At 37.9% G+C, this 27029-nt stretch overlaps 1 protein-coding gene across 1 annotated transcript in view; it reads right to left on the reverse strand.

Annotated features, from left to right (window-relative positions):
* RNF17 (ring finger protein 17) overlaps window positions 1-20901 on the reverse strand; it is a 100649-nt gene extending 79748 nt beyond the window's left edge. Inside the window, exons 1-7 of the mRNA XM_045567012.1 lie at window positions 20772-20901; window positions 18240-18334; window positions 14036-14127; window positions 10645-10753; window positions 9611-9691; window positions 7669-7769; window positions 378-549 (exon numbers count right to left, since the gene is read on the reverse strand). Coding sequence (XP_045422968.1) covers window positions 378-549; window positions 7669-7769; window positions 9611-9691; window positions 10645-10753; window positions 14036-14127; window positions 18240-18334; window positions 20772-20901 — 780 coding nt within the window. The remainder of the gene's footprint in view (window positions 1-377; window positions 550-7668; window positions 7770-9610; window positions 9692-10644; window positions 10754-14035; window positions 14128-18239; window positions 18335-20771) is intronic.
* Window positions 20902-27029: the final 6128 nt, after the last annotated feature.

Raw genomic sequence — 27029 nt, forward strand, 5'->3', positions numbered from 1 at the left:
GCAAGAGTTGACAGCTACACCCGAGTTGTTTGTGAGGCGAAGACAGAGTCTCACTGGGGTTGTTACTCTTATTTGGCCTCACTTTTACCCAGGTGTCCTAGAAACTGCACATTCCACCTCCATGTCCCCTACTAGCTGCCAGATCATGCGTCACAAAGACCTTCTTCCACTATTTCCCTAAGCGGTAAAAAAAATAAAAGGCCATACACATTTTATAGTGTTTGTCTTAGATTTCAAACACCTAAGAATTCTAAATTGATGACAATACAGGTTAGGATAATCTGAAAAACATAGTCTTCTTAAGTCTTAACTATCATTCCAAAGCATGTAAAATAAGCTACCACAGAAATAATTCACATTATAAAGTATTAAATTACCTGATTAAGGTCACAATATGTTCTCAGAGAAGGTGCTGATTTTAACTCTCTTGCTATCTTCATTGCTGCATCCAAATCATTTTTTTTCTCTTCAATGTAGCTTTTAGTCATTGTTAAATTCGATAGATAATCATCTCTATTTCTTACAAGTTCTTCACACAGGCTCTTTTTCCTTCATTTAAGACCACAAAGTTATTTTGCAGTATTTCATAAACATTTATATAAATGTAAATTTATAGTAACAGTATCTGAAAGGGTAATTTTACTAGTTGATGAATTTAACAATTAGATGAGGCATATAATAACTGAACTATATCTAACAGGGTATTTTTACTACTTGATAAACTTAACATAAAAGATGGTAAATGAGGCATTTAACTGAACTGAAATGTATTACAGTTAAAAGATATGTATAATTAGAGAAAAAACAAATTTTCTAGAAGGCAAGAGATTACAGAGAGAGACATACAATAGACCACATAAAGCCTGGAGAAGCAGCTGAGCTGAGACGCTTAATTTGGGAAATTAAGAAATAAAAGCAGCTGTTTTTACAGGAGAATTGAGGCACAGGCAAGATGCATGCTCAGAAAACACCTAAGAAGACCTCCGGCCTTCACCTCAGGGCACATCCAGCTACTCAATGAAGGCCTGCTCCAGCAAAAGCCAGTCTGCAAAGACTGGGGGAGGTGGCTATTTTTTCAAATGCCCAGTTTCAACAAAAACACCACCAGGCATACAAAGAAGCAGAAAAACATCGCCCTCTGAAAGGAAGAAAACAGAGTGGTAGAAACTGTTCCTGAAGAAGCATTACACTTAGTAGATAGTCTTAAAACAACTGTGTTAAATATGCTCAAAGAGCTAAAGAGAAACATGGACAAAGAACTAGAAAAAATAAGGAAATGACCTAAGGACAAAATGATAATATCAACATAGAAAGAGAAATTATTAAAAGGAGCCAAATAGAAATTCTATAGCTTATATTAAAAAGTACAGTAACTGAAATAAAAAATCCATTCCCTAGAAGCAGACTGACAAAAAAAAATCCACTGAAGAGGCTCAACTGTAGAATTGAAGAGGCAGAAGAAAGAAGAAATTTGAAGATGGGACAACTGAAATTATCAATTCTGAGAAAAACAAGAAAAGTGAACAGAACCTAAGGGACTGGTGGGACACCATCAAGCCGAGCAACATATGCATTATGAGAATCACAGAATCACAAGAGGAGGAGAGAGAGACAATGAGACAGATTATCTGAAGAATCCCAAAACTTGATGAGAGATGAATCTACAAATCTAAGAGCACAAGAACTCCAAGTAGAATAAACAGGGAGACCCACACTGTGACACATTATGATCAAACTGATGAAGGACAAACAGAATCTTTTTTTTTTTTTTTTTTTGGAGACAGAGTGTCACTGTGTTGCCCGGGCTAGAGTGAGTGCCGTGGCATCCGCCTTGCTCACAGCAACCTCAAATTCCTGGGCTTAAGCAATCCTACTGCCTCAGCCTCCCGAGTAGCTGGGACTACAGGCATGTGTCACCAGGCCCAGCTAATTTTTTCTATATATATTTTAGTTGGCCAGATAATTTCTTTCTATTATTAGTAGAGACAGGGTCTCGCTCTTGCTCAGGCTGGTCTTGAACTCCTGAGCTCAAACGATCCGCCCGCCTTGACCTCCCAGAGTGCTAGGATTACAGGCGTGAGCCACCGTGCCCAGCCCAGAATCTTGAAACCAGAAGAGAAATGCAATTTGTCGAGTACAAGGGATCCTCACTAAGATTACCAATTTCTCTGCAGAAACCTTGGAGGCCAGAAGGCAATGGGATGATATATTTAAAAAACTGAAAGAAAAAATCCTATCAACTGAAAATTCTACGCAAACGCAAAAGTCTCCTTCAGAAATGGATTAATTAAAACATTCCCAGATAAACAAAAGCTGAGGGAGTTCATTACCAATAGGCCTGCCCTGCAAAAAATGCTAACAGGAGTCCTTCACATTAAAATGAAATAAGGCTAAAATCACACTAACTGGATGGGAAAAAAGAAAAAAAAATTTTTTTTTTTTAAGTGAAAGAAGGCTACACAGTAACTTAAATCCATGCAATGATAGAAAACATCTCCAATAAAGGTAAATATATGGGCAAATAAAAAGAAATCAGTATTGTGGTAATTTTGTTTTGTAATTCCACTTTTTATTTCCTACAGAAGTTAAAGGACAAACATGTAAAATGACTATCAATCTATGTAAATGGGTATACAATGCAGAATAATGTAATTTGTGACATCAAACAAGAAAAGGGGAGGCAGATATGTAAAGCAGTAGAGTTTTTACATGCAACTAAAATTAAGCCCTTAACTCAAAATAGATTCTTCTAACTTTAGGATGTCATACGTAATTATCATGGGCAACCACAAAGAAACTATCTATAGAATATGCACAAAAAGAAACGAGAAGGGAATCAAAATGTGTCACTACAAAAAAAAAAAATCAGGTAAACACAAAGAAAGGCAGTAATGGAGAAAATGAGCAAAAACAAAACAGGCTGTAAAATATGTGGAACAAAATGGCAAAAGTCCTTTCTTATTGGTATTTAAGTGTAAATGGATTAAATTCCCCAATTAAAACGTATAGATTTGAAGAATGGATAATAAACATGACCCAACTATAATGCTGTCACAAGAAACTCATTTTAGATCTAAAGACAGAGGTTGAAAATGAAAGGATGGAAAAAGATACTCCATGCAGATAGTAACCAAAAGAGCTGGGTGGCTATACTAACATCAGACAAAATAGATTTTAATATAACAATTATAAACATACATATACCAAACATCAAAACCCATCAAATATATGAAGCAAACATTGGCAGAATTAAAGGGAGAAATACACATATCTACAATAATAGTTGGAGGCTCCAATATTCCACTTTCAATAATGGATAGAACACCAGAACAGAATCAATAAAGAAACAAATTTCTTGAACACTATAGACCCAAGTGGATCTAATAGACATATTCAAAACACTCCACTCAACAACAGGAGAGTACACATTTTCCTTAAGTATATATGTAACACTTTCTAGGTTGGTTCTTCAATAAGATTAAAATTGACAAAAGTTTAGATACACTAAGAAAAAAGGATCAAATTACTAAAATCTATAAGAAAACTACACAGATTATCTTTTATGAGTATGGATACAAAATCCTCAGAAAATACCAACAAACCAAATTCAGCAGCATATTAAAATTATACACCATGACCAAGTAAAATTTATTTCTAGAATGCAAGGATAGTTCAACATACAAACATCAACTGATATAACACATCACATTAACAGAAAGAACCAATAAACCCACATGGTTGTCCTCACTGATACAGAAAAAGGACTTGACATAATTCAACACCCATTTATGAAAAAACACTCAAAAACAACCCCTATACATAGAAGAAAACTATCTCAACATAACAAAGGTCCTATATGAAAAACCCATAGTGATATCATACTCAATGAAAAGACTGAAAGCTTTTCTTACAAGATTAAGAACAAGACAAGGATACCTGCTTTTGTGATTTCTATGCAACATAGTATTGGAAGTTCTAGTTAGAGCAATTAGGGAAGAAAAAGAAATAAGGCATTTAAATTGGAAACGAAGAAGTAAAATAATCTTTTTGCAGATGACATGTTCTTATATGTAGAAAACCTGAAAGATGCCATAAAAATATTACTAGGGCTAATAAATATACTAAGAAAAGATGTGCGATAAAAAATCAACACATTAAAATATGCTGTGTTTCTATACAGTAACAATGAATAACCCCAAAAGAAAATCAAGAAAATAATCACTTTTACAGTGGCATCAAAAGAATCTAACACTAAACTTAACTAAGGAGGTGAAAGATTTGTACATTGAAAACCCTACAAAACTGCTAAAAGAAATTAAAGATACAAATAAATGAGAAGACATACCATGTTCACGGATTCAAAGAATTAATATTGGTAAGATGTCAGGTTAAAATGAGGAAGGAAATAGCAGAAGATGTAAAGAGGTGGAAAACCATACCATGCTCATGGGTCAGTAGAATCAACATTGTTAAAATGTCTATACTACCCAAAGTGATGTATAGATTCAATGCAATCCCTATTAAAATACCAACATTTTTCACAGATCTAGAAAGAATAATTCTATGCTTTGTATGGAACCAGAGAAGACCCCGTATAGCAAAAGCAATCTTAAGCAAAAACAACAAATATGGAGGCATCAATTTACCAGACTTCAAGTTATACTGCAAGGCTATAGTAACCAAAACAGCATGGTACTGGCACAAGAACAGATACATAGACCAACGGAACAGAACTGAGAACCCACATATAAAACCATCCTCATATAGTCACCTAATCTTTGACAAAGCAGACAAAAACATACACTGGGGAAAAGAATCCTTACTCAATAAATGGTGCTGGGAAAATTGGGCAGTCACATGCTGAAGACTGAAAGAGGATCCACTCCTCTCACCTCTCACAAAAATCAACTAACAGTGGATAACAGACTTAAACCTAAGGCATGAAACTGTAAGAATTCTAGAAAAAAATGTTGGAAAAACTCTTACGGACATTGGCCTAAGGAAAGAATTTATGAAGACGACCCCAAAGGCAATCACAGTAACAACAAAAACAAACAAACAAACAAACAAACAAACATGACCTGATTAAATTAAAAAGCTTCTGCACAGCCAAAGAAACTATCATGAGAGCAGACAACCTGCAGAATGGGAGAAAATATTTGCATGCTACACATCCAATAAATGGCTGATAACTAGAATCTACATAGAACTCAGGAAAATCAGCAAGAAAAAAGTCAAACAACCTGATCAAAAAGTGGGCAAAGGACATGAACAGAAACTTTTCAAAAGAAGACAGACTTGGTGGTTATTACGTTCGCCTAACACGCGAAAGGTCCCCGGTTCGTAACGGGGCGGAAACAGTGCTCGTTGTAACCTTTGGCCGGGCGCAGTGGCTCACGCTTGTAATTCTAGCACTCTGGGAGGCCGAGGCGGGTGGATCTTCTGAGCTCAGGAGTTCGAGACCAGCCTGAGCAAGAGCAAGACCCTGTCTCTACTAAAAAATAGAAAGAAATTATCTGGCCAACTAAAATATATATAGAAAAAATTAGCCGGGCATGGTGGCGCATGCCTGTAGTCCCAGCTACTAAGGAGGCTGAGGCAGTAGGATCGCTTAAGCCCAGGAGTTTGAGGTTGCTGTGAGCTAGGCTGACGCCACGGCACTCTAGCCTGGGCAACAGAGTGAGACTCGGTCTCAAAAAAAAAAAAAAAGAGTGAAAAGACAACCCACAGAATGGGAGAAAGTATTTGTAAGTCATATATCTGATAAGAATTTAATATCCAGAATATATAATATAAAGAACTCCTACAACACAACAACAGCAAAGTAAACAATCCAATTCAAAAATGGACAAGGGACTTGAAAAAATATTTCTTCAAAGAAAGTGTACTAATGGCCAATAAACAAGTACATGAAAAGATACTCAACATCACCAGTCATTAGGAAAATGCAAATCAGAATCACAATCAGATACAACTTTTCACTCATTAGGATGGCTACTATCCAAAAAGAAAAAAAGTAGTAATAAGTGATGGTAAGGATGTGTAGAAATCAGAACCCTTGTGTATTGCAGGTGGGAAAGTAAATTGGTACATTCAGCCACTGTGGAAAACAGTTTGGCAGTTCCTCAAAAAGTTAAACACAGAATTACCACATGCTACCAAACTATACGGTTAAAAATGGTTAAAAAGGAAAACAATGCAATTACCTTTCCAAGGAAAAAAATGGTTAAAAAGGTAAATTTTGGGTTATTTGTATTTGACCACTATAAAAATACAAAAAATTAAGCTCATGCACATGACTTATTACTTGAATATTATAATTAAAAACCAAATATGGGCCGGGCGCGGTGGCTCACGCCTGTAATCCTAGCACTCTGGGAGGCCGAGACGGTGGATTGCTCGAGGTCAGGAGTTCAAGACCAGCCTGAGCAAGAGCGAGACCTCATCTCTACTAAAAATAGAAAGAAATTATCTGGACAACAAAAATATATATAGAAAAAATTAGCCGGGCATGGTGGCACATGCCTGTAGTCCCAGCTACTCGGGAGGCTGAGGCAGTAGGATCACTTAAGCCCAGGAGTTTCAGGTTGCTGTGAGCTAGGCTGATGCCACGGCACTCATTCTAGCCTGGGCAACAGAGCGACACTCTGTCTCAAAAAAAAAAAAAAAAAACCAAATATGAGACAGCACCAACATGGAGAATAAAGAATATCAACCAATTCACACATAGTAGATCAAGCTGATGTTCTAGACATCCTCAGATTTAAAAAAAAAAAAACACCACTGATGTTAAGAGTCAAATGGACAAGTGGTATGACTAAAATATTACTTTGGGCATGTCACTTCTATGAGCCTGTTTCTTGAAATGCACAACGAAGGGATACTTACTTTACCTCTGTTATTTTAAAAAGTAATGGATATACAATAGTAATATAGCAATATTTGTTTAATAATGGCAGTTAGAAAGGCTTCTGCTCTGATGCAAATAAGCACACGAAAAATGATAGAACTATTTATTAACATAAGAAAAAGTGTGAGGCCGGGCGCGGTGGCTCACGCCTGTAATCCTAGCTCTCTGGGAGGCCGAGGCGGGTGGATCGCTCGAGGTCAGGAGTTCGGGACCAGCCTCAGCAAGAGCGAGACCCCGTCTCTACTAAAACATAGAAATAAATTATCTGGCCAACTAAAATATATATATATATAAAATTAGCCGGGCATGGTGGCACATGCCTGTAGTCCCAGCTACTGGGGAGGCTGAGGCACGAGGATCCATTTGAGCCCAGGAGTTTGAGGTTGCTGTGAGCTAGGCTGACTCCACGGCACTCACTCTAGCCCGGGCAACAAAGCGAGACTGTCTCAAAAAAAAAAAGAAAAAGTGTGTTTGTATTTTCCCAAGTTTACTGAATTCCACATGATTTACAGGTTTTGAAAATTTTTTTCTGTGCTGCTTTAAGACTGTTTAACAATTAATTTTGGGACCAGAAGGCAAACAGTCAAAATAAAAATAAAATGTACAAATTGTTTTTCATTTTGAAGTTCTAAAAATCAGTCTGTGGTGACCAAACTTGTTTAAAAGTTACTCGTTACTTCAATCTAAACAAAGGAATAAAATGACAAGTTAATGTTAAAAACTTCAGTTTCATTGAGTCTGTATTTTTTAGTTATTACCTGGAATCAAGAGAAGCAAAAAGTTGATCAAATTGTTTCTCCACAACCTCTAGGACACTTTTTGTCTCCTCTCTTGTTTGATTCTGTATGTGTTCAAGCATCTGGGAAAAACACAAAGACTTAATTTGGAATTCTTATTTTGTAGAAATTGTAGAATTTTGAAAGTAAAAGGTACTTTCCAGACTTTTCAGAATAACAACACAAGAGGAAATTAAGATGATAATAGAATAAATCACAAGGATCAACTTTAAATCCTGCTCCTTGTCGGCAAGATCACATCTTCTTGGCATTTTCTACTGATAATGTGGCAAAAAGACCTAAAAAATCCACTGATAAGTTTTCTAAACTTTTTTCTTATCCCCTTTTATCATTACAGGAGATTAGTCATTTTAGATAGTTCAATTTCTCTTTTGAAGGATTCCCTAGACTAAAAAAAAACAAACTTAGAAGCCACACTTGAATTAAAATGTTAACTACTCCATGCCTCTCTTTGTATTTTAAAACAGTTTTAAGTACCGCTGCTTGGGATCCAGGATCATTTTTCCTTCCAATGTCTCCCTTTTGGAATGGGAGTGTCTATCTCATGCCTGTTTCACCACCTTTTTTTTTTTTTTTTTTTTTTTTGAGACAAAGTCTCTCTGTTGCCCTGGCTAGAGTGCCATGGCGTCAGCCGAGCTCACGGCAACCTCAAACTCCTGGGCTCAAGCAATCCTCCTGCCTCAGCCTCCTGAGAGCTGGGACTATAGGCATGTATCACTATGCCCGGCTAATTTTATATATTTATTTTTAGTTGTCCATATAATCTTTCTATTTTTAGTAGAGACGGGGTCTCACTCTTGCTCAGGCTGGTCTCAAACTCCTGAGCTCAAACAATCCGCCCGCCTTGGCCTCCCAGAGTGCTAGGATTACAGGTGTGAGCCACCACGCCCGGCCTTACCAAGGTATTTTAGAAGCAAATAACTTCTTGTCTGGTTTCACAGGCTCACAGTTGGAGAGGAATTTTGCCCCAGGATGAATGATATTCTGAGTCTCACCCATATCTGACTTAGAAGATATTTAGAAGAGAATTTATACTTAGAACTGACCCTGGAATGGGTTAAGACTTTTGGGGATGCTGAGATGGTGCAAATGTATTTTGCACTGAGAAGGAGAGAAATGTTGAGGGGCCAGAGGGTAGTCTGTTTTGGGTTGGATTGTGTCTCCCTCTTCCAAATTCAGATGTTGAAGTCCTAACCTCTAGTTAGTTTACCACGGATTTGCTCTTCACTACATCTGGTGCTTGTTATAACTCTTTATCATCACAGATGGCATTCTTTTTTCCCTTCTTTCCTCAATATTTTTCTTCTCTCATAACTCTATCTTGTTATTTTTATAAAATTTCTCATTCCTCTTAAGAAATGACTTTTGATAGTGACTTTTAGCCGATCAAAAATGTCTTGTCCTTCCATGCAAAAAAAACAGCCACAGCATAAATCAGCTATAACCTTTTGAACTCCCTGATTGTAAATCTGTTGTTGCTGGGTGCTGAAGAGCTTGTTCCTTGTCACCAAATGAGTGAGTCTCTCTTTTGGGGTGGGGGAGGCAGGGGGAGAGCAGGGAGGAGAGAATAAGACTCTCTCAGCAGGCGGATATAGCCAAATAATAAGTAAATGTTGGAAAGATGATTTGCAATGCTGATTTGACACAAAATTCAGCTCACAGCAAGTCAGTGGTTCCTTAATAAAGCTCCATTTCATTAGGTTCCTAGCAAAATGATGCTATAAGACCAATCTTGTAGGCCTTGGCAAAAGTTTTCCATTCTTTATATATTTCTCTATTATTAGAGTATCATGCTTAATAACTCAATGCTAACTCTAACCTCAGTGATAACACATCCAAATGTACACATTTAAAGAGGACATGTTTCACTTCATGATAGAATTTAATCATTCAAAATGCTTACTTTTACAGCACTACTTAATTGTTCAAAATTATAGCCTGCTATCTTCAATGCTTCATCAATTTCTTCTGAAGTTTTAATTTCCTAAGAAGGGAGAGGAACCACATACATATATAAAACATAAAAACAGATACTTAGATACCTTACACTATAGTTGTAAAAAAATCAAGCTACCATTTTGGATATAAAAGCAATACAGCCCCACTACAGAAAACTCAAAATAAGCAACAAAAATAACACTTAATCCTGCTTACCCAGAAATAAAAACCATTTTAGAGCTCTGGTTATAGTATTCCAGAGTTTTTTCATAAAGATACATTTTCTAAAAAAACAGGATTATATCCTGCAACCCTTTTTCAGTTTAAAACTATTGAACAATTTATCATGGCAATAAATGTACACATTTGAACTTATAAACAGTTCTTCGGGAAAAAGATCATAATTTGGTTACGTTAAGATTTAAACCTGAAGGAAAAGACAGCAAAATTAAAGTGCTCTCTCTCTTCTTCTTCAGCCCATTAATGATCTTAACAAAAAACACTTAATTCATCACCATTTTGCAGTTTGTTCTATTTCTAATCTCATATTAAAACAATACATTATTTAAAGTTATCAGGAGTAGTAACAGGAAAATTCAATCTCCAACAACATTACTATCACAACAGCAACAAATGCAGTTAGGCCTTTTGGTCATTGTTAAAACAACTGGAAAATTACACTTAGAATCTGGAAATTTATACTTTATACATGTTTCAAAGAATCTGGATTCAACAAGTAGACTCAAAAGGAAGAAGTTACATATGAGTAAATGTTAAGAACTTGATAGTCAAAGGTGGAACTGACTGTATTAGGAAGAAAAGAGAATTGTTCAAGTATAGAACAAGAGATTCAAGTAAGGCAAGTGAGTTTATTTCTGTTACCTATAAGCTTCCAAAAAATCTATAATTATAGGGACCTAGAGGAGAAGAAAGTTAAGCTACCAGAGACAAAGTCAAATATTTGGCTTCATCACACTTCATGACCAACATGTTTCATACCGACATCACAGCTGATGAGTTTGAAACGGTCCTGTGTGTGCAGGCTGAATGTTCTGAACCAATAGTTAGCTGATCAGCAGTCTTCTTAAAATCCTGAGAACCGTTTATCCTAAAAAAATGTCAAGTACATTATTTTAAATACCTACATTAATATGATTTTAATCGTCTATTCAGATTTTTATCCTCTTAAAAATAATCCACCTATGACTTAAAGAATATGTTCTCAATTATCTATCAGCAAGGAGACAGAAACTATGAGTAAATATGCTTTCATATAACTTAATTTTAATAAAAAATTCAACTTCTTAACAAATTCCTAAAAATAATGTCTTAAAGTATATATTATGTTTTAATTTCTTAAGTACTGCTCCTTACCTGGTATTTTTGGTACAGGTGTTGATAATCACTGAAATATTTTAAGCTCATCAATTAAAGTAAGTACTTACACAAATGCCAGCTATTAAAAATGTACTTATATGTCTGAACAGTTTACAAAAAGGTAATGACTTTAAGCAAAGAAAAAGTTAGTAGCATTCTCTTGTCTATGGAAACCAGAGTTTTATTGGCCTGGAGCAGTGGCTCACACCTGTAATCCTAGCACTCCAGGAGGCCGAGGTGGGAGGATTGCTCGAGGTCAGGAGTTAGTTTGAAAACAGTTTTACCTACATTTATCTTTATATCACCATAGTGGCAATCATACAGTGAACACTTAGTGTCTGCTGAATAAGTTAAGCCCACAGTTTATGGAAGAAACTATGATGTTTAAATATGTTACTTTTATAGAGAAAAATATTAGACCAAATAATTTTAAAACATTCACTTTGAAACATTCACTATAAAACATTTCACTTTGAAAAGTGAATATTCATGTTCTTGAAAATATGTATGAGCAAGTTGGCCCTGAGGAGTCCATTACTGAACAGGAGTTTCAAAATACTAAAGATAAATCAAATCAGTAAAGAAACAGATTGAGTCAAGGGATACTACAATTTAAAAACATAACCATTTTAAACCAAATAGTCTTTAAATTAGAGAATATCAGTTTCTAACATAAATATAACTGAGAGGAAGAATTTAATTAAAAAACGGTAATTTGGAACAAATTTGGGTATTTTCTGGTTACGATGGATTCAGCTACTTCTGAAAGTGAAATTTCACTTTGCAGTCTTAGGAGATATTATGCACATCTCAACAAGAGTAAACAATCTGGTTTGACTTGTACAATGTACTAAAAGTGAGAAAATTTCGCATAGAAGTACAGATCCCTAGCTTGCCTTGGGGAGAAAAAAAGATCTGGCAACATGGGATTGGTCTTAACACGTAGCAGTAATTGGCAAGAGTTGAACAGAAGCTGCCTCCTTTGGGGGTGGTGAGTCCTCTTTATCTGCCACAATCCTTGCTGCGCATTCTTTAAACTCAGTCCACCTTACCCAGCAAGTCATCTGCTTCACTCCTGTACATGTTCAGACTTAGGAGTTCTAAATTTGATAAACATGGCTACTCCATGAGGACTCATGAGCCAGAAGAATTCCTAAAGATTCATTCTATTTTTATTTATTTTAGTTTAGTTTAGTTTTTGAGACTGGGTCTTACTTTGTTGCCAGGGCTAGTGTACAGTAGCATCCTCAAGCTCACTGCAACCTCAAACTCCTGGGCTCCTCAGCCTCCCAAGTAGCTGTGGCTACAGGCGTGTACCACCACATCTGGCTAATTTTTCTTTTTTTTTTTTTTTTTTTTGTAGAGATGGGGTCTCACTGTTGCTCAGGCTGGTCTTGAATCCCAGACCTCAAGTTATCCTCCCATGTCAGCCTCCCGGAGTGCTAGGATTACAGGTGTGAGTCACCACACCGGGCCTCTAAAGATTGATCTAATCACTCTACGGAGCTCGAGGAGGAAGTGACTGGTGTAATACATTTAAAGGAACTGGGAGAAGTACTGATATTCAATGAGCCTGGGTTCACATTCTGGTTCTGTTAACGACCAGCTCCCAGACTTTAGATAAGTGGTTTTACTACCCAAAGAAATGACTACAACCATTCTTTTGCTTTTTTCTAAGCACTCATTTAAAGTCTGGAGAGAGTAACTATAGCAGTAATATGAAGAGCCAAGAATTCTAAAGAATTTTAAATGTTATTTGAATAGGAAATGAATAACCACAGAGTAAGGGAAGAGTCAGGAAGTGATTAGGAGCTAGACTAAAGAGGACATGAACTAGGGCCGCAGAAATGGAAGGTAGGTTATGGGTAAGGATAGTGTGGAAGTTAGATTCTGCATGTGGTCCATGGCCTTAAAGGGGCTTATAGACTAGCAGAGAAAGACATACAGAAATAAGTGCAACAAAAAGTAACATAGGTGCTCATCTCTAGCTGGGGTGTGTTTAAAAATATCTCTATAATGCCCAGACACGGTGGTTCATGCCTGTAGTGCCAGCTACTTGGGAGGCTGAAGCAGGAGGATTCTTTGAGCCCAGGAATTGGAGGCTGTAGTGAGCTATGATCACACCACTATACTCCAGCCTGGGTGACAGAGTGAGACCCTATCTCTTAAAAAAAAAAAAAAATTTCTATTACTAATTCAAAGAGCATTTAGCAATGCATACCTGTATAAAGTCCTACAGAGTAAAAAAAATGAAGAACCCCAAAGTTATTATTTTTCCTTTTATAAATCACCCTCTCAAACCACCTCTTTCCAAAGTCTTCCATCATATTGTACTTCTTCTATTCTGAAGAATCCAGAGAGGTGGGGTGTGGCAGCTCACGCCTGTAATCCAAATCCTAGCTTGCTAGGATGCTGAGGAGGGAGGATTGCTTGAGGCCAAGAGTTTGAGACCAGCCTGAGCAAACAGCAACAGAGACCCAGTCTCTACAGGAAAAAAACCCAGAAAAATTAGACAGGTGTATGGTGTGTGCCTGTAGTCCCAGCTATTTGGGAGGCTGAAGGAGGATCACTTGAGCTTAGGAGTTAGGGGTTACAGTGAGCTATGACAACACCACTGCACTCTAGCCCAGAGAACAGAGTGAGACGCTGTCTCAAAAAAAAAAAAAAAAAAAAGAAAGAAAAAAAAAGAGAAATAAGTAATTTTTTTCTTTATAACTTCCTCTCATCCAGCACCAATAACTTTAGCTAGTATTGTACTCTCAGACTTTCTTGTTTTGATATGGTAATCCTTGCATTCTTTTTTCACTTTAAATAAAGACAAATGAATGCTGCTTCTTTAAGGAATTGGACTCTCCATTCCACTGACAGCTAAGAGGAATTATGAACTTAAAGAGCACTCTGCATAAACAATGGGTTAGAAACACAGATCTAATGATATTTTATCAATTATTTCTAAAATTATTTCAGAAACACATTAAACTTTAAATACAAAATAAGTACAGACAAAACATACATTTTAGGTTGCAGTTTTTCCATTAAAGAGTCTTCTTTAATACATTCATCTATCTGGTAGTAGCCTTGTCTCATATTTACAGCTGTAGCAATCTTAGGACAAAATATGATTAAAAAAAAAAAAAAAGACAAAGTCAATCATTAAATTGCTTAGCCAGAATCTAAACAACTATTTAAGTGTGCCATTCATAGGCAAAGTTAATGATAACCCTAAAGACCCTGAAACCCCCTTTAAATCAACAAGAAAATTATGCTTATGTGTTTTTACCCTATTTTAATTTCTGTAAGAAATCAGTAATTTTGCCACTATTAAATTAACTAAGACACTTCACTCTACCACAATTTTAAAGGAACTACTTACAACAATACTTTAAAAATTTACCGTAAAAATTTTTAGTGATATCTAAAGATATGCTCAAAACTCTAAAAACATTTAGGAATAAATTTAACAGAAAAATATAAGCTCTCAGTAAAGAAAACTAAAACAAATTTATCAGAGGTCATAAAACAAGAACTGAATAAATGGCGACTCACACCAGGTTCCTATAGATAAAGACTGAATACCCTAAAATCCATCAAATATAAAATTAATACAATTCTAAAGCTCATATGGGAAAATGTTGTACAATCACAAAAATTTTAACATAAAATTCACTAGAGATTTATCCCACTGATTAATAAGACTACTATAACACTACTGTAATCAAAACACTATGGTACTGGCATAACAAATCAGTATAACAGAGCCCTGAAACAGATCTACATATCTATGGAAACTTAATATAGAATACAACGGGCATTTCAATTAAATGGAAGGATTATTCAATAAATGGTATGGGAAAGTCAGCTAATCATCCTGACGAATAAAGTTATACACCCATCTTATATAAAATAACAGAATTAAATATATACCTTTTTAAAAAACATAATACAAGTATTGAAAAAAACATGTAACTTTGAGATAGGAAGGTCTGCCTAATCAAGAAAACCCTAGAAGCCATGAAGGGGGAGAAAAATGACTAGTTAGGAAGGAAATATTTCTGAATGTCTAACTGCAATAAAAGCAAAAGTGAGAAGTTGGAGAAAACAGTTACACAGGACAAAGTGTTAATATCCCTATCACAAAGTACTCTAACAAGTTAGGAAAAAGACAATTCAAAAGGAAAAGATGCAAAGGATCTGAGAGGATCTGTTAAAGATCCACACAAAGGGGCCGGGTGCGGTGGCTCACGCCTGTAATCCTAGCACTCTGGGAGGCCGAGGCAGGTGGATCGCTCGAGGTCAGGAGTTCGAGACCAGCCTGAGCAAGAGCGAGACCTCGTCTCTACTAAAAAAAAAATAGAAAGAAATTATCTGGCCAACTAAAATATATATAGAAAAAATTAGCCGGGCATGGTGGCGCATGTCTGTAGTCCCAGCTACTCGGGAGGCTGAGGCAGTAGGATCACTTAAGCCCAGGAGTTTGAGGTTGCTGTGAGCTAGGCTGACGCCACGGCACTCACTCTAGCCAGGACAACAAAGCGACACTCTGTCTCAAAAAAAAAAAAAGATCCACACAAAGAGGAACTGACACAAACATACAAAAAGTTGCTTAATTTCACTGATAGTAAGGGACTTACAATTTAAAGCAAATAAAAACTCATTTTTTGCCCAAACTGCAAAACATTAAAACAAATCTGACAAACCCAAACATGGATTTCTTTAGAGCTAGAAATTATGGAACTTGCTGGTGGGGATGGGTTTGATGAATTGTGAAAAATCAGAGTGAAAAATTTTGAAAACCACCTAAATGTTTGTCAATAAAGGGATTAGTTAAGGAAATTATAGCACTTATGTACAATGGTTTATTATGCAGTCATTGAAGTAATGTGGGAGACTTCCACGAGAACAGATGAATGTTGCTAAAAGAATAAAGGACTAATAGAATAGAATAGGACTAAATGTCCTATTTTTGTGAAATAAACATCTTTGGCAGGGATGAGGGATATTCTTTCAAGGTTTCAAGTATGATGTACCAAAGTTAGCCATGTATTACTAGTTTAACACAATTCTAAAGCTCATATGGGAAAATATATTGAATAATTATTATAAAAATTTTAACATACAATTCATTAGAGACTGGAGAAAGTGTTACTTCTAATGAGTCACACTGGAATGGTATTTAAAGCACCTTCCCACCAAAATGGGGGCTAAAAATTAATTTCTATAGGCCTCCCACTTTATCACACTTTGGTTTGGCATTTCACAGTAAGAGGATGATGTTACTGTCAGCAGATGTGATGCAGGACATTTCTTCCAGAAAGTTTAAGTACACATTAAATACCACTGATTTAAAAGATTTCAGTTAAAAATTGAAAAAAGATTCTTAAGCTGTAACATATATAATAAAGGTTTTATTTTTTCCCCATAGCTTGTCATTTAAATTTTATTTATGATGGTGTTTTTGCTTGTTTTTGTTTGAAAATTAAAAAATGTGGTCAAATTTAATAAGCATTTCTTCCGTGTTTTCTGACTTCAGCAGTATGCTTCTCATGGCTTCCTATCAAAGATTATACAATTATTTGCATTTTCTTCTAGTTTACATTTACAATTTTTATATATCAGTATTTCCAATCCCAATCTCAACATGGGATTTTAGAATATATTTATTTTCTATTGATTGGATGACTTATCCTTTCCTCATGAGCCAATATATTTTAGATTCAGGCCCAAAAGATCAATAAAAATGCCAGTATTTCTGGAATAGCACCTAACTATAATCTTATCCTTGAACAAAATCTGCCATTTTGCTGTGCAAAATTATAGAATGATTAACCGTTAATATCAAAATCCTAAAAATGATACAAGTATGATTTAAGACCATTTAACATGAACTCACTTGCCAAAAAAGGCAAAAAGTTACTGTTAAAATGTTTGTTTGTTTTGGAATGTTAGAACAGGATGGGAATGGGCAGAGACAGTTGCAGCCGTCTGCTCCCTCCCTTTCCCTGCACTTATTCCTCACCCAGGAGACTAAATCTTCCTGTGGTTATAATAGTAGGTCCCTGACAGTGAGCTCCCTCTGTCTTGAACATGTAGCCAGCCACATCTGAGAAGCTCCATGTCAAAAAAAGGAAAGGGGACAGGAATTTCCCTCAATAAAAGGCATAATTTATAACATATAGCTTCTCATATGTAAGTGTTTTTGCTATAATTAAAATTTTCACAAATTATAATATATGTATTTTTTACCATCTTTAACCTGAAAAATCAGTCCATCCACACCTAAGTAATGAAGGGTTATTTTATTATTGTAGTCTGGAAGCATGTAGAGAACTTTCAGATTTGATTCTTATAATTCTATGACATAAGACAAAGCAGGTATTATATCCATCTCACAAATGAGGAAACCCAGGCTAGACTGACAGAACAAGAATTGCATTCTAGGTCTCAAGCTTCCATATTGTCTGCCACAGAAAACAACTGATACAAATCCCCATCATCTGATCTCTCCAGTGGAACCTTAAGAATTTACAGATTAAAACAACTTTCCATGAACATACTATATAAACCGAACTACATTTATATTTGTAGTAAATGTACAGGTTGTCAAGTAAATTTTATTATAAATCTTTAATTTGTTCTCATTCTTAATTAGGTCGATAGATTTTTAGTCCTAATGGAATTGTTTTTAGTGCTTCTTCAGAAACACTTCAGTAAATATCAATTTTAGGCAGTAGCTCTGTCTCTCTGCCTTTTTATGGTATGACACCTATACAAATGTAAATTTGATGACACACAAAGGTTGAGGGGCCAAGAGAGTTCAAAATTTGCTTGTATTGGTGTGGAAAAGTGGCGGGAGTGGGCTAGGGTTTTGAAAGGACTATATTCCATTAAAATAAACAAAAAGAGGTAATTTTCCACAGAGGTCTCCACAGAATCAAAATATGCAGGCCAATAAATGTATGTTTGACTTTAGCTGTTTTTTTCTTTTTTTTTTTTTACTGCCTCCTATCCCGCCTCTCCTGTTTTTTTCTTGATAACTTTGAACACTTATAAAATGGATGAGAAAAGTTTTACCTTTTGTTATCCTTCTTTGCTTAAAGATTCAGCAGCAAACATGCCAGTTTTTAAGTTTCTAACCAAAAGACTATTTTACTTCTTCAACATTTTTACCTTTAACATTAGGCTGTATTGTATTTAGTATGAAAAATTATAAAACTTACCTCACAATCAGGGCATATAGCTGTGCTGTATTCTTCAGTTATTAACAAGCACCGTTCACAAAAAGCATGTCCGCAGTGAAGTTCATGGTAGTGACCTATTGATGAAATTCTATTGTGAATTAAACTTTCCATAGTTTCTTAAATATTGAATGGGCAATATTGATCAAAAGGAAAATTCAAAGGGGATTCTATTGTACAGGAAAAAATACCTAGTTTAGCTTGAAATGGGTGACTTATTAAGCAAAACTCAGGAGAAACTATTCAGGTCAGAAGGAGGGAGAAAAATCAAGAAAAAAAACAAGCAGGCCGGCACGGTGGCTCACGCCTGTAATCCTAGCATTCTGGGAGGCTGAGGCAGGAAGATTGCTCGAGGTCAGGAGTTCGAGACCAGCCTGAGCAAGAGCAAGACCCCCGTCTCTACTAAAAATAGAAAGAAACGATCTTGACAGCTAAAATTATGTATATAGAAAAAAATTAGCTGGGCATGGTGGTGCATGCCTGTAGTCCCAGCTACTCGGGAGGCTGAGGCAGAAAGATTGCTTAAGCCCAGGAGTTTGAGGTTGCTGTGAGCTTGACGCCACGGAACTCTAGCTCGGCAACAGAGCAAGACTCTGTCCCAAAAAAAAAAAAAAAAAAAGAAAGAAAGAAAAAAAAACAAGCAGAGTTATGTAATAACATTTTGTACACATAATACTTTTAATTTATGATATCTTACAATTATACAAAGTGTTCTGACATACTTCATTTGATCTTTGTAAATATTACAGTTAAGTAGGCGGGAATATCATATCCAACACATATGAAAAAATATTTTGGTGATTTGGCTAATTAAGTGGTTCTGTTTCCACCTCCAACATTCTAATTGATTTACTGCCCTCTTCTAATTTATATTTCTCATCCTGTGAAGGGGTCAGGAAAGGCCAAAATGAGACATTGGTAAGATTGCTCTCATACAATAATCTAAGACATTGGCAAGGACAGAAGACAGATGCTACTGTCACAAACACACAACCCACATAAAGACAATTTTCAGAAACCTAACATTTATGAAAAGAAAGATAACTTTTATTGAAAACCTAATATGAAGAATTAAATGCTCTAAGTAGAATTTGAAGTTTATCATAAATATTTGCCTTTGCTATGTAATTTCAAAAGATTGTCATTTTAAAAGACTTTTTGCAAGAAAACAAGTGAAAAGGGAAAAACAAATGATAAAAATCAGTCATCTTTTACTAGCAAAATAATTATAATGTTCTTGCTGAATTATAACTGCATTGATTTTTTGAAAAAGCTTTACAATTTTCTCAGCCAACTGCTATATCTGAAGCTTGCTTATAACCATGCTAAATTTTAAAGCCCTATTTAATTTCCAGAGATATTAGCAAAGAAATCAAAACTCATAACCGTTTTTATAAAATTTTTGAGACTGCACAAATCAAAATAACCTGTGGTGTGTTACAGCTTACAAAACACTTTTACAATTCTATACACATAACCACAATTTTTCCAATTATTTCTAAGCATTGTAATACAAATGTATGGAAGAACTGATTTTAAAAGGTTGTGTTCTAGAACTTTATTCTGTAATTGTTATTCCATTCAAAAATGGAGGTTTTCTGTGTAACAGCAGCAGTGATCTAAACCCTAAGTAGGAGCATCTTGGCTGTCCACCAAAAACACAACTTTCTCTACAAAGGCTCACATCTTATAAACGGAGTTCACCTTGCAAAGACTGAGAAAACCAGTCCAATGACCTTCACTTTCAAAGCATAAACATTAAACAATTACATCCAGTACTAAGAATTTCCAGTACCTCCAGAGATTCAACAACTCATCCCTGTCACAGACGCAGCACTCTAATGTATTTTAAGTTACATTAAAACCACCTGTGTTCACTTGAGTAGATTGTAAATTAGCAGATCAACAACAGGAGTGTAGTGTATTTTTCCCTCGACGTATAAAGACAAAAAACCCCACCACATGCACAAAAGGAACTACCGTTTTCCAAACAATGCATTAAGCCAATTTCAGCCATAATGTAAAAAAATAAAAAAATAAAAAAAATAAAGAACAAATTTTTTTCTTAATTTTTAAAAATTTTTTAAAATCCAGGAACATTTCACAGTGGTCTTTCTGTTACTCCTACAACAAAAGCTACACAAGAAGATCAAGCGTCATTCCTTCTAGCCACAAGACGACGGGCCACACTTCCACACCCACTTTCCTGCCCCTGCCAACCCCGGGAAGCGCGACAAACGGCGCTCCGGAGAGAGGGGGTTACAGCCGCCGCCCCCGCCTCCCACCGGAGGCTCGGCGAGACCGGGCTGCGGGAGCGGGGAAGCCCCTGACCCTCCCCCGCGCGGCCTCTAGCGGGCGGGCCGCGGCTCCGGCAGGCCCGTGAGGCGGTTTCCACGGACTCCGGCCTGGCTGCGGCTCCCGAGGCCCCGCGCCCGGCTAGGCCTCGCTCCGTCTGCCTCGCACTGGTTGGGCCACCCGCCCGCCGTGGGGCCGGAGCAACCCCGGGGCCCTCACCGGATGCTCTGGGCACCCTCCTTCCACACCGGGTGCACTGGATCTCGGCGGCACCCCAGGACCGCCTCCCCCTGCCCCTCTGCGGGTAGAAAGGCAGGGCCAGCGGAGCCGTCGCAGCCTCCGCCTCCATCGCAGCCGCCTTCCTCGAGGGCCACTGCCGCGTGCCCGGCCCGCCGCGCGGCACCCACCAATCACGGGCGCCCGCCGGTGGCACGCAGCCAATCAGAGCGCCGGGCGATTAAAGCCCGCCCCAGAGTTCGCGCGTGCTGAGCACACGCCCTGCGCCGCCCGGCTGTTGTCGGTTTCGTGGCGGCGTCTCTGTCCCGGGAAGGATCGCTTAGTTTTCAACTCTTGGCCCACTCTAGCACTCTCGGTCAACTCAAATGCAGATTCTGCCTGTTACTGCTTACACTGTGGGTGACCCCACAAGCAGCAAGCCCCGCTTTCTACTGAAGCAGTCCGCTTCCCTAGCACCCGTCCCGGCCAGAAACCTGCGCGCCGGCGCCCGCGGCCCGGCGAGGAGCGGCAGCCGTTGGTGGAGCTTGTCGCCACCACGCTTAGAAACTCAGGGTGATCATCATTACCAACCGCTGTGGGGCCCAATGATCCACTGTGCCGGGAGCAGCTGGGGATGCTAAGAATTCGTAAACAGGTTTCTGCCTGCCAAACTGAAGGCTTTTATAAGGTACAGGTGTACCTTATAAAAAGGTAACTTCTGCTAAGGTAGCCTGTGTTACACGTGTTAGAGACAATAAGAATTACTGCGTTCTGAAAAGATGAAGTCAATAAAGTCTACACTGGTATGGAGAAAGTCTTCCTGGAGGAATAGGGTTTGCACTAAATCTTAAAACCCAGGTAGTACTTACAGGAGAAAACACCCAAGGGAGGGACCGTACATAGGGGATGCAGTGGTTTCTTTAGAATTTAATTTATAAACCATTTAGCCAGAGTATGAGTTTCCTGAAAGTGAGCTTTTTGGAGAGGTATGTAGGGGAAGAATTTTGGGAATCTTGAATGTTGGTATAAGGAGTTTGGCTTTATGCTTTAAGCCATGGAGTGCCGAAGTGAGCAAGGAATGAAATAATTTGTTAGCAATGTGGCAAGCGTATTTCCAAAGAAGCACTTGGAGGTGGCAAGGTTGCCTTCTGCTGCTAAGAATAAAAGCCTGCAAATATTCCGTATTTTCTCTTTTCTCTCTTCATATTGTGTGTGTGTGTGTGTGTGTGTGTGTGTGTGTGTGTGTGATAGAAACAGGTATTTTGTTCAAAGGCTCACCCCTGCTTAAAAAACTTTGCACTTTGTTGCCTTCGGGAAAAAGTACTGATTCCCCAAACTATTCCCATTTTACCACTCATCCAGTAGTTTCTGTTACTAATCCATACTGGTACTCACCAAGCCAGTATTTCCGTTAATTCTTCTAGAATTTTATGAGTATTATTCCCTAGTCTCCTCATGTGGAATGCCCACTCTTCCCTCTTCATCAATTCATGTTCTTATCCTTTGTGGGTCAACTGTCAAAGCACTTTCTTCCTGAAACTTTCATATTTCTCCACATGTCCAATAGGACTCCAGCATGTAGCAATCCTCCTTTTCCATTAGGATAGCTGTATTGTAATTTGAATAATGACTATCTTATTGCACAGGGGTTCGCTGTGGGCTGTATGTGAATATCTAATATGGTGCAGTGCAGAGGAGTCCTCTCTATCACCAGAGAATTAAGCCTTTGGTAATCCTAGAAATTGAATAAATCTGGGATAAATCAGGGCCAGTGAGAAATACAATGATGTATGTTTAGACCGCATAGCTTAGGGTCTTAGCACTTACCAAGAACCCTTACACTGAGCAGCCAGAATTGTCTTCTTATAATAACATTCAATTTAGATTGTTTCAATCCTTTGTTTGGAACTCTTTAATGGCTTCCTCTTGACTGTGACAAATTCTTAAAATGGCCTTTGTCTACCTGTCTAGCTTCATTTTGTGCCATTTCTCTGCACTGTATTCCAGATACACTGACTTTTTCAGTTCTCTGAGTAGGGCAAGCTCTTTCCAGCCTCAGGAACTTCTGCCTGGAATGCTCTTCCCTGCACTATTGAAAAAAAAGTTACTATCAAATATTGTAGCCCCATGTAAAGGAATAAAGCACGGAAGTATGAATGCCCATGTGCCCTCCAGCCAGCTAAAGAAATAATCTACTTTTATTATGTTTGTTTGGATTTACTCACATGTTGGCCAGTTCTTTATTCTTCCTTGTATTTCATACCTTCCTTCTAGAATAATTTTTCTTTTTCAAGAACATCCTGAAGAAGTGCCTTTAGTGAGGGTATGTTATTGATGAATGCTGTCAGTTTTTATTTGAATGAAAATGTATTTTTATCTCACTAATTCTTCAATAACTGTTTAGTAACATAAAATTCTAGGTTGACAGGTTTTTTTTTTCAGAATTTAAAGATAACATTGTATCGATTTCTGACTTCTATTATTGCTATTGAGAAATTTGCTGTCAGTCTAAATGTCATTCTTATAGGTAAGTTGTTTTCTTTGGCATTCCATAAATTCATTATTATATCCAGGTGCAGATATTTCTTTACCCTGCTTGGGATTGATTGTAATTCTTGGATCGGAGCATTTTATCAGTCTGGAAAATTCTTAGCCATTTATCTCTTTGAATTTTACCTCTTCTTTGTCATTTTTTTCTAGAATTTCTACTAGGCAGTAAATCGGACCTTCTTGTTCTACCCTTTCTTTCCCTTAACCTCTTTTTCATATTTTCCACTTCTTTCTCTCCCTGTGCTGCATTCTGAGTAATCATTTCAGATATATATCCCAGTTAATTCTCTCTTCAGCTAGATCTAATCTGCTATTGAACATGACCATTGAATTTTAAAATTTCAATGACTGGACATTCTTTTTTTATTTCCAAATTTGCCTGATCTTTTTGGGTGGTAATATGTTCCTGTGACATGTTTTTGATTCCATCTTTTATTTCTTTAATATTCTAAACACATTTATGTTGTGTCCCCCAAAATTTTTCTCTGAAAATCTCGAGGGGTCTAATTCTGCAACTTATTATTTTTGCTGATTCTCATGAATGTTGATTTGTTTCCTCTTATATCTTGTAATTTTGGATTACTCATGTTTGGAAGTGTCAATCTGTGGGGATACTGTGAAGCTTGTATTAAGGATACATTTCTCCAGATTTTGTTTTTACTTCTTCCAGGTGCTCCAAGGCACTATGGGTCTAGGACCATTTTAATTTCTTGGCTTGTATTTTCCTGGACTACCTCAAGGATCATTATTTTGAATCCCAAACCCACCGGAAGGCAGGTGTGTATTCTTGATTATCAAGGGAGAATTTTTCTGCACTCAAAACTACACAAGACAGACAAATTTCTTTGCGTTTTGGCCTACCTGTTCACTCCCACCTGCAGCATATGAACCTTCTAAGAAATGCTTGGATTAGCAGCTGTTTTACTTTTTGTTAATTCAGTGGATGTACCATGAACTCTCTTTGTGGCTGTAATTCACATTTCTTTAATGACTAATGAAAGTGGCATCTTTTCATGTTGATTGGTCATTTAGGCTTTTGTATTCTTATTTGTCTTTTGGGTTGTTTTTATCTTTCAAATAGGTTTGTAGTAATTCTGTCTTTATTTTAGATTCCAAATATCATTGCAAATATACTCTTCCAGGCTGTGACTTGCTTTTTTGTTTTATTTCTCTTATTGTCTAAAGAGGTTTCATTTTTCTGTGGTATTTTCAATATTTTCATTAAGATTTATGATTTTTGAGTATTGTTTAAGAAATCTTTTTGCAGTCATTTTATTTATCTTCCATAATTTATCCCACATTCCATTCCATACTTATTCCATAAGTATCTTCCATATTTATTCCCTTCAATAAACTTCATTATCTTCCCTTCCACTGTAAAATTCAGCTTTGCTGTTGGTACTTTTGTAGGAGTGGGAGGCAGCTGAGTGCAATGAAAACACAAGAGCCCAGTAATTTGGATGAACAGGGTCATTGAAAGGGGAGCCCTTGCAGAACTCTGGAGCTGAATGAACAGAACCCCTGCAGGGTGCCTGCTAGTGAGAGAACTCACAGGATTGGTCTTTAATGATTACTGGGGAAATCACAGGATTAGGTATTTTCCTGTTATTTTTTCAAGGTCGTCCCTTTCAGTCATGACCCTCGATTTACCCTTTACATATTGGTGTAGTTCCATCTCAGAACATAGAGATAGACAGACATAAATATTCCACAATGGCATGTTATTATGGTTTTTTTTTAAAAGGATCAAGTATATTTTAACTTTGAGTCTGTTTCGGTTTTAATGAAACCTTGCGTTTACCATTTTTCTTCTAGACTTACTGAAAGTATCGGGTGGTAAACAAAATCACTTATAATACAATATCCTCAGCACACACAGCATGTGCTCAATAGAAGTGCAATAGTAAATGCTCACCTGTTGCCGGGCCACAGACAGCAGTGGGGAGACCGCACCAGCGTGGCACCAACCAGCATGACATAGTCTCACGGCACACCAGATGGCGCCAGACCTGTACCCAACGATACGTGCAGTTTGGTTTCTTTGTTAGTTTTTGGAGGAAGTTTCCAGGGCCTTTCCGACTCTGCCTCTGACCTTTCTGTCCTGCTTCACTACTGGCAGAGGTGTGCAGTGAAAAGGCACAAGCTGTTTTCCAGACATATTCCGGAGGAGGCAGATACCCAACTATGTCACGAAGAGACTGGTTTTTTCCTAGAAACTATGGGCCGGGGAGTAGGAAGGACCTTGAGCAATGCCCAAGTCCCACCTCCTCGGTTAGGACAGGGACTCCGAGGCCTAGAGCCACTCTCGTGTTTTTGGGTGAAAGGTGATCTCACTAGTAACCCATCTAACAGAGGAAAATAAACCATCAAGCAGAAAGGAAGAGAAATAAGCTCGCAACACAACGACCGTTTGTTTAATTAAAACACGTGTGGCCGAACTTGTTCTGCGTTTGTTCTCAGCCTTGAAAGAACTGCAAGCGTCCCCTGCTGCCTCAGGGAGAGACAGTACCAGGTGCCTCCTGCTCTCAGGAAGAAGGAAGAAAGTAATTTCTATCAATCCACTACATGAGAAATGGAAAAAGCCATCACATGGTGGCTAAGAGCACAGACTGTGGAGTCAGACTGATTGGGATTGATTCCTGGCTTTGCTACTTAAAGCTAATTACACAGGCCTGGGCAACTGAGCCTCTCTGCACTTCAGTGTGCTCATCCGCACAGTGGGATGCTAATACAGTTGTCCCTCAGTATCCTGGGGGACTTGGTTTCAAGACCCCTGCAGATACCAAAATCCATGGATGCTTACATCCCTGATATAAAATGGCATAGCGCCAGGTGGGGTGACATGTACCTGTCATCCCAGCTACCTGGTAGGCTGAGGTGGGAGGACCCTTTGAGTCCAGGAGTTTGAGGCCAGCCTGGGCAATATAGCAAGACCCCATCTCTATGCACATCCTTCTGTGTACTTTAAATAATCTCTAGATTACTTATAATACCTACTACAATGTAAGTGCTATGTAAATAGTTGTTATACTGTATTGTTTAGGGAATAATGACAATAAAGAAAAGTCTGTGCAAGTTTAGTACAAACGCAACCACCCATATTTCCCCCAAATATTTTCTGTCCGAGGTTGGTTGACTCTACAAATGTAGAATTCATGGATACAGAGGGCCGACTGTGTAGTACCCACCTCTTACGGTTGTTTCGAGGATTAAAAGAGGTAATACAGATAAAAGTGATTAGAACTGCATCTGGAAAACAAGGAGCACCAAATAAGGCCCACAGTAAGTGCCAGGCACAGTTCTGGGCACACTGGGGGTTCTGTAGCTGTGTGGGTCGTGTGCACCCTACGCCTGCCCTCCCTGTCCCACAGAGCCGACGTGCTCAGATATGCCCCGTGCGCTGGAGTCAGGCCCTGCAGTTTGGATGTCTGATGCTGACAACTGTGAAGCATTGCTGCTCCCTTTCCCCTTCCGCCCCACGCTGGGCAGGGTGATAAGGAAGCCCGGACCCCTCCAGCGGCCCCACACCCCACCACAAGGAGAGCCCCAGGCAGTCCCCTTCCCCTGCTCTCTCATTTGTGGACCTGCTTGCGAGCCACTCTGCCCTCGCCCAGAAAGTCTCAGTATGTGAGTAACAAACCTTTTCACATCCTCTTGGGCGTCCATGCGGCATGAATCGATAGTCTTGACATCTGCACCGAGTTTTGTGGG

The sequence above is a fragment of the Lemur catta genome, chromosome 13 (genome assembly GCF_020740605.2).
Source record: "Lemur catta isolate mLemCat1 chromosome 13, mLemCat1.pri, whole genome shotgun sequence".
In the NCBI taxonomy this organism is placed as follows: domain Eukaryota; kingdom Metazoa; phylum Chordata; class Mammalia; order Primates; family Lemuridae; genus Lemur; species Lemur catta.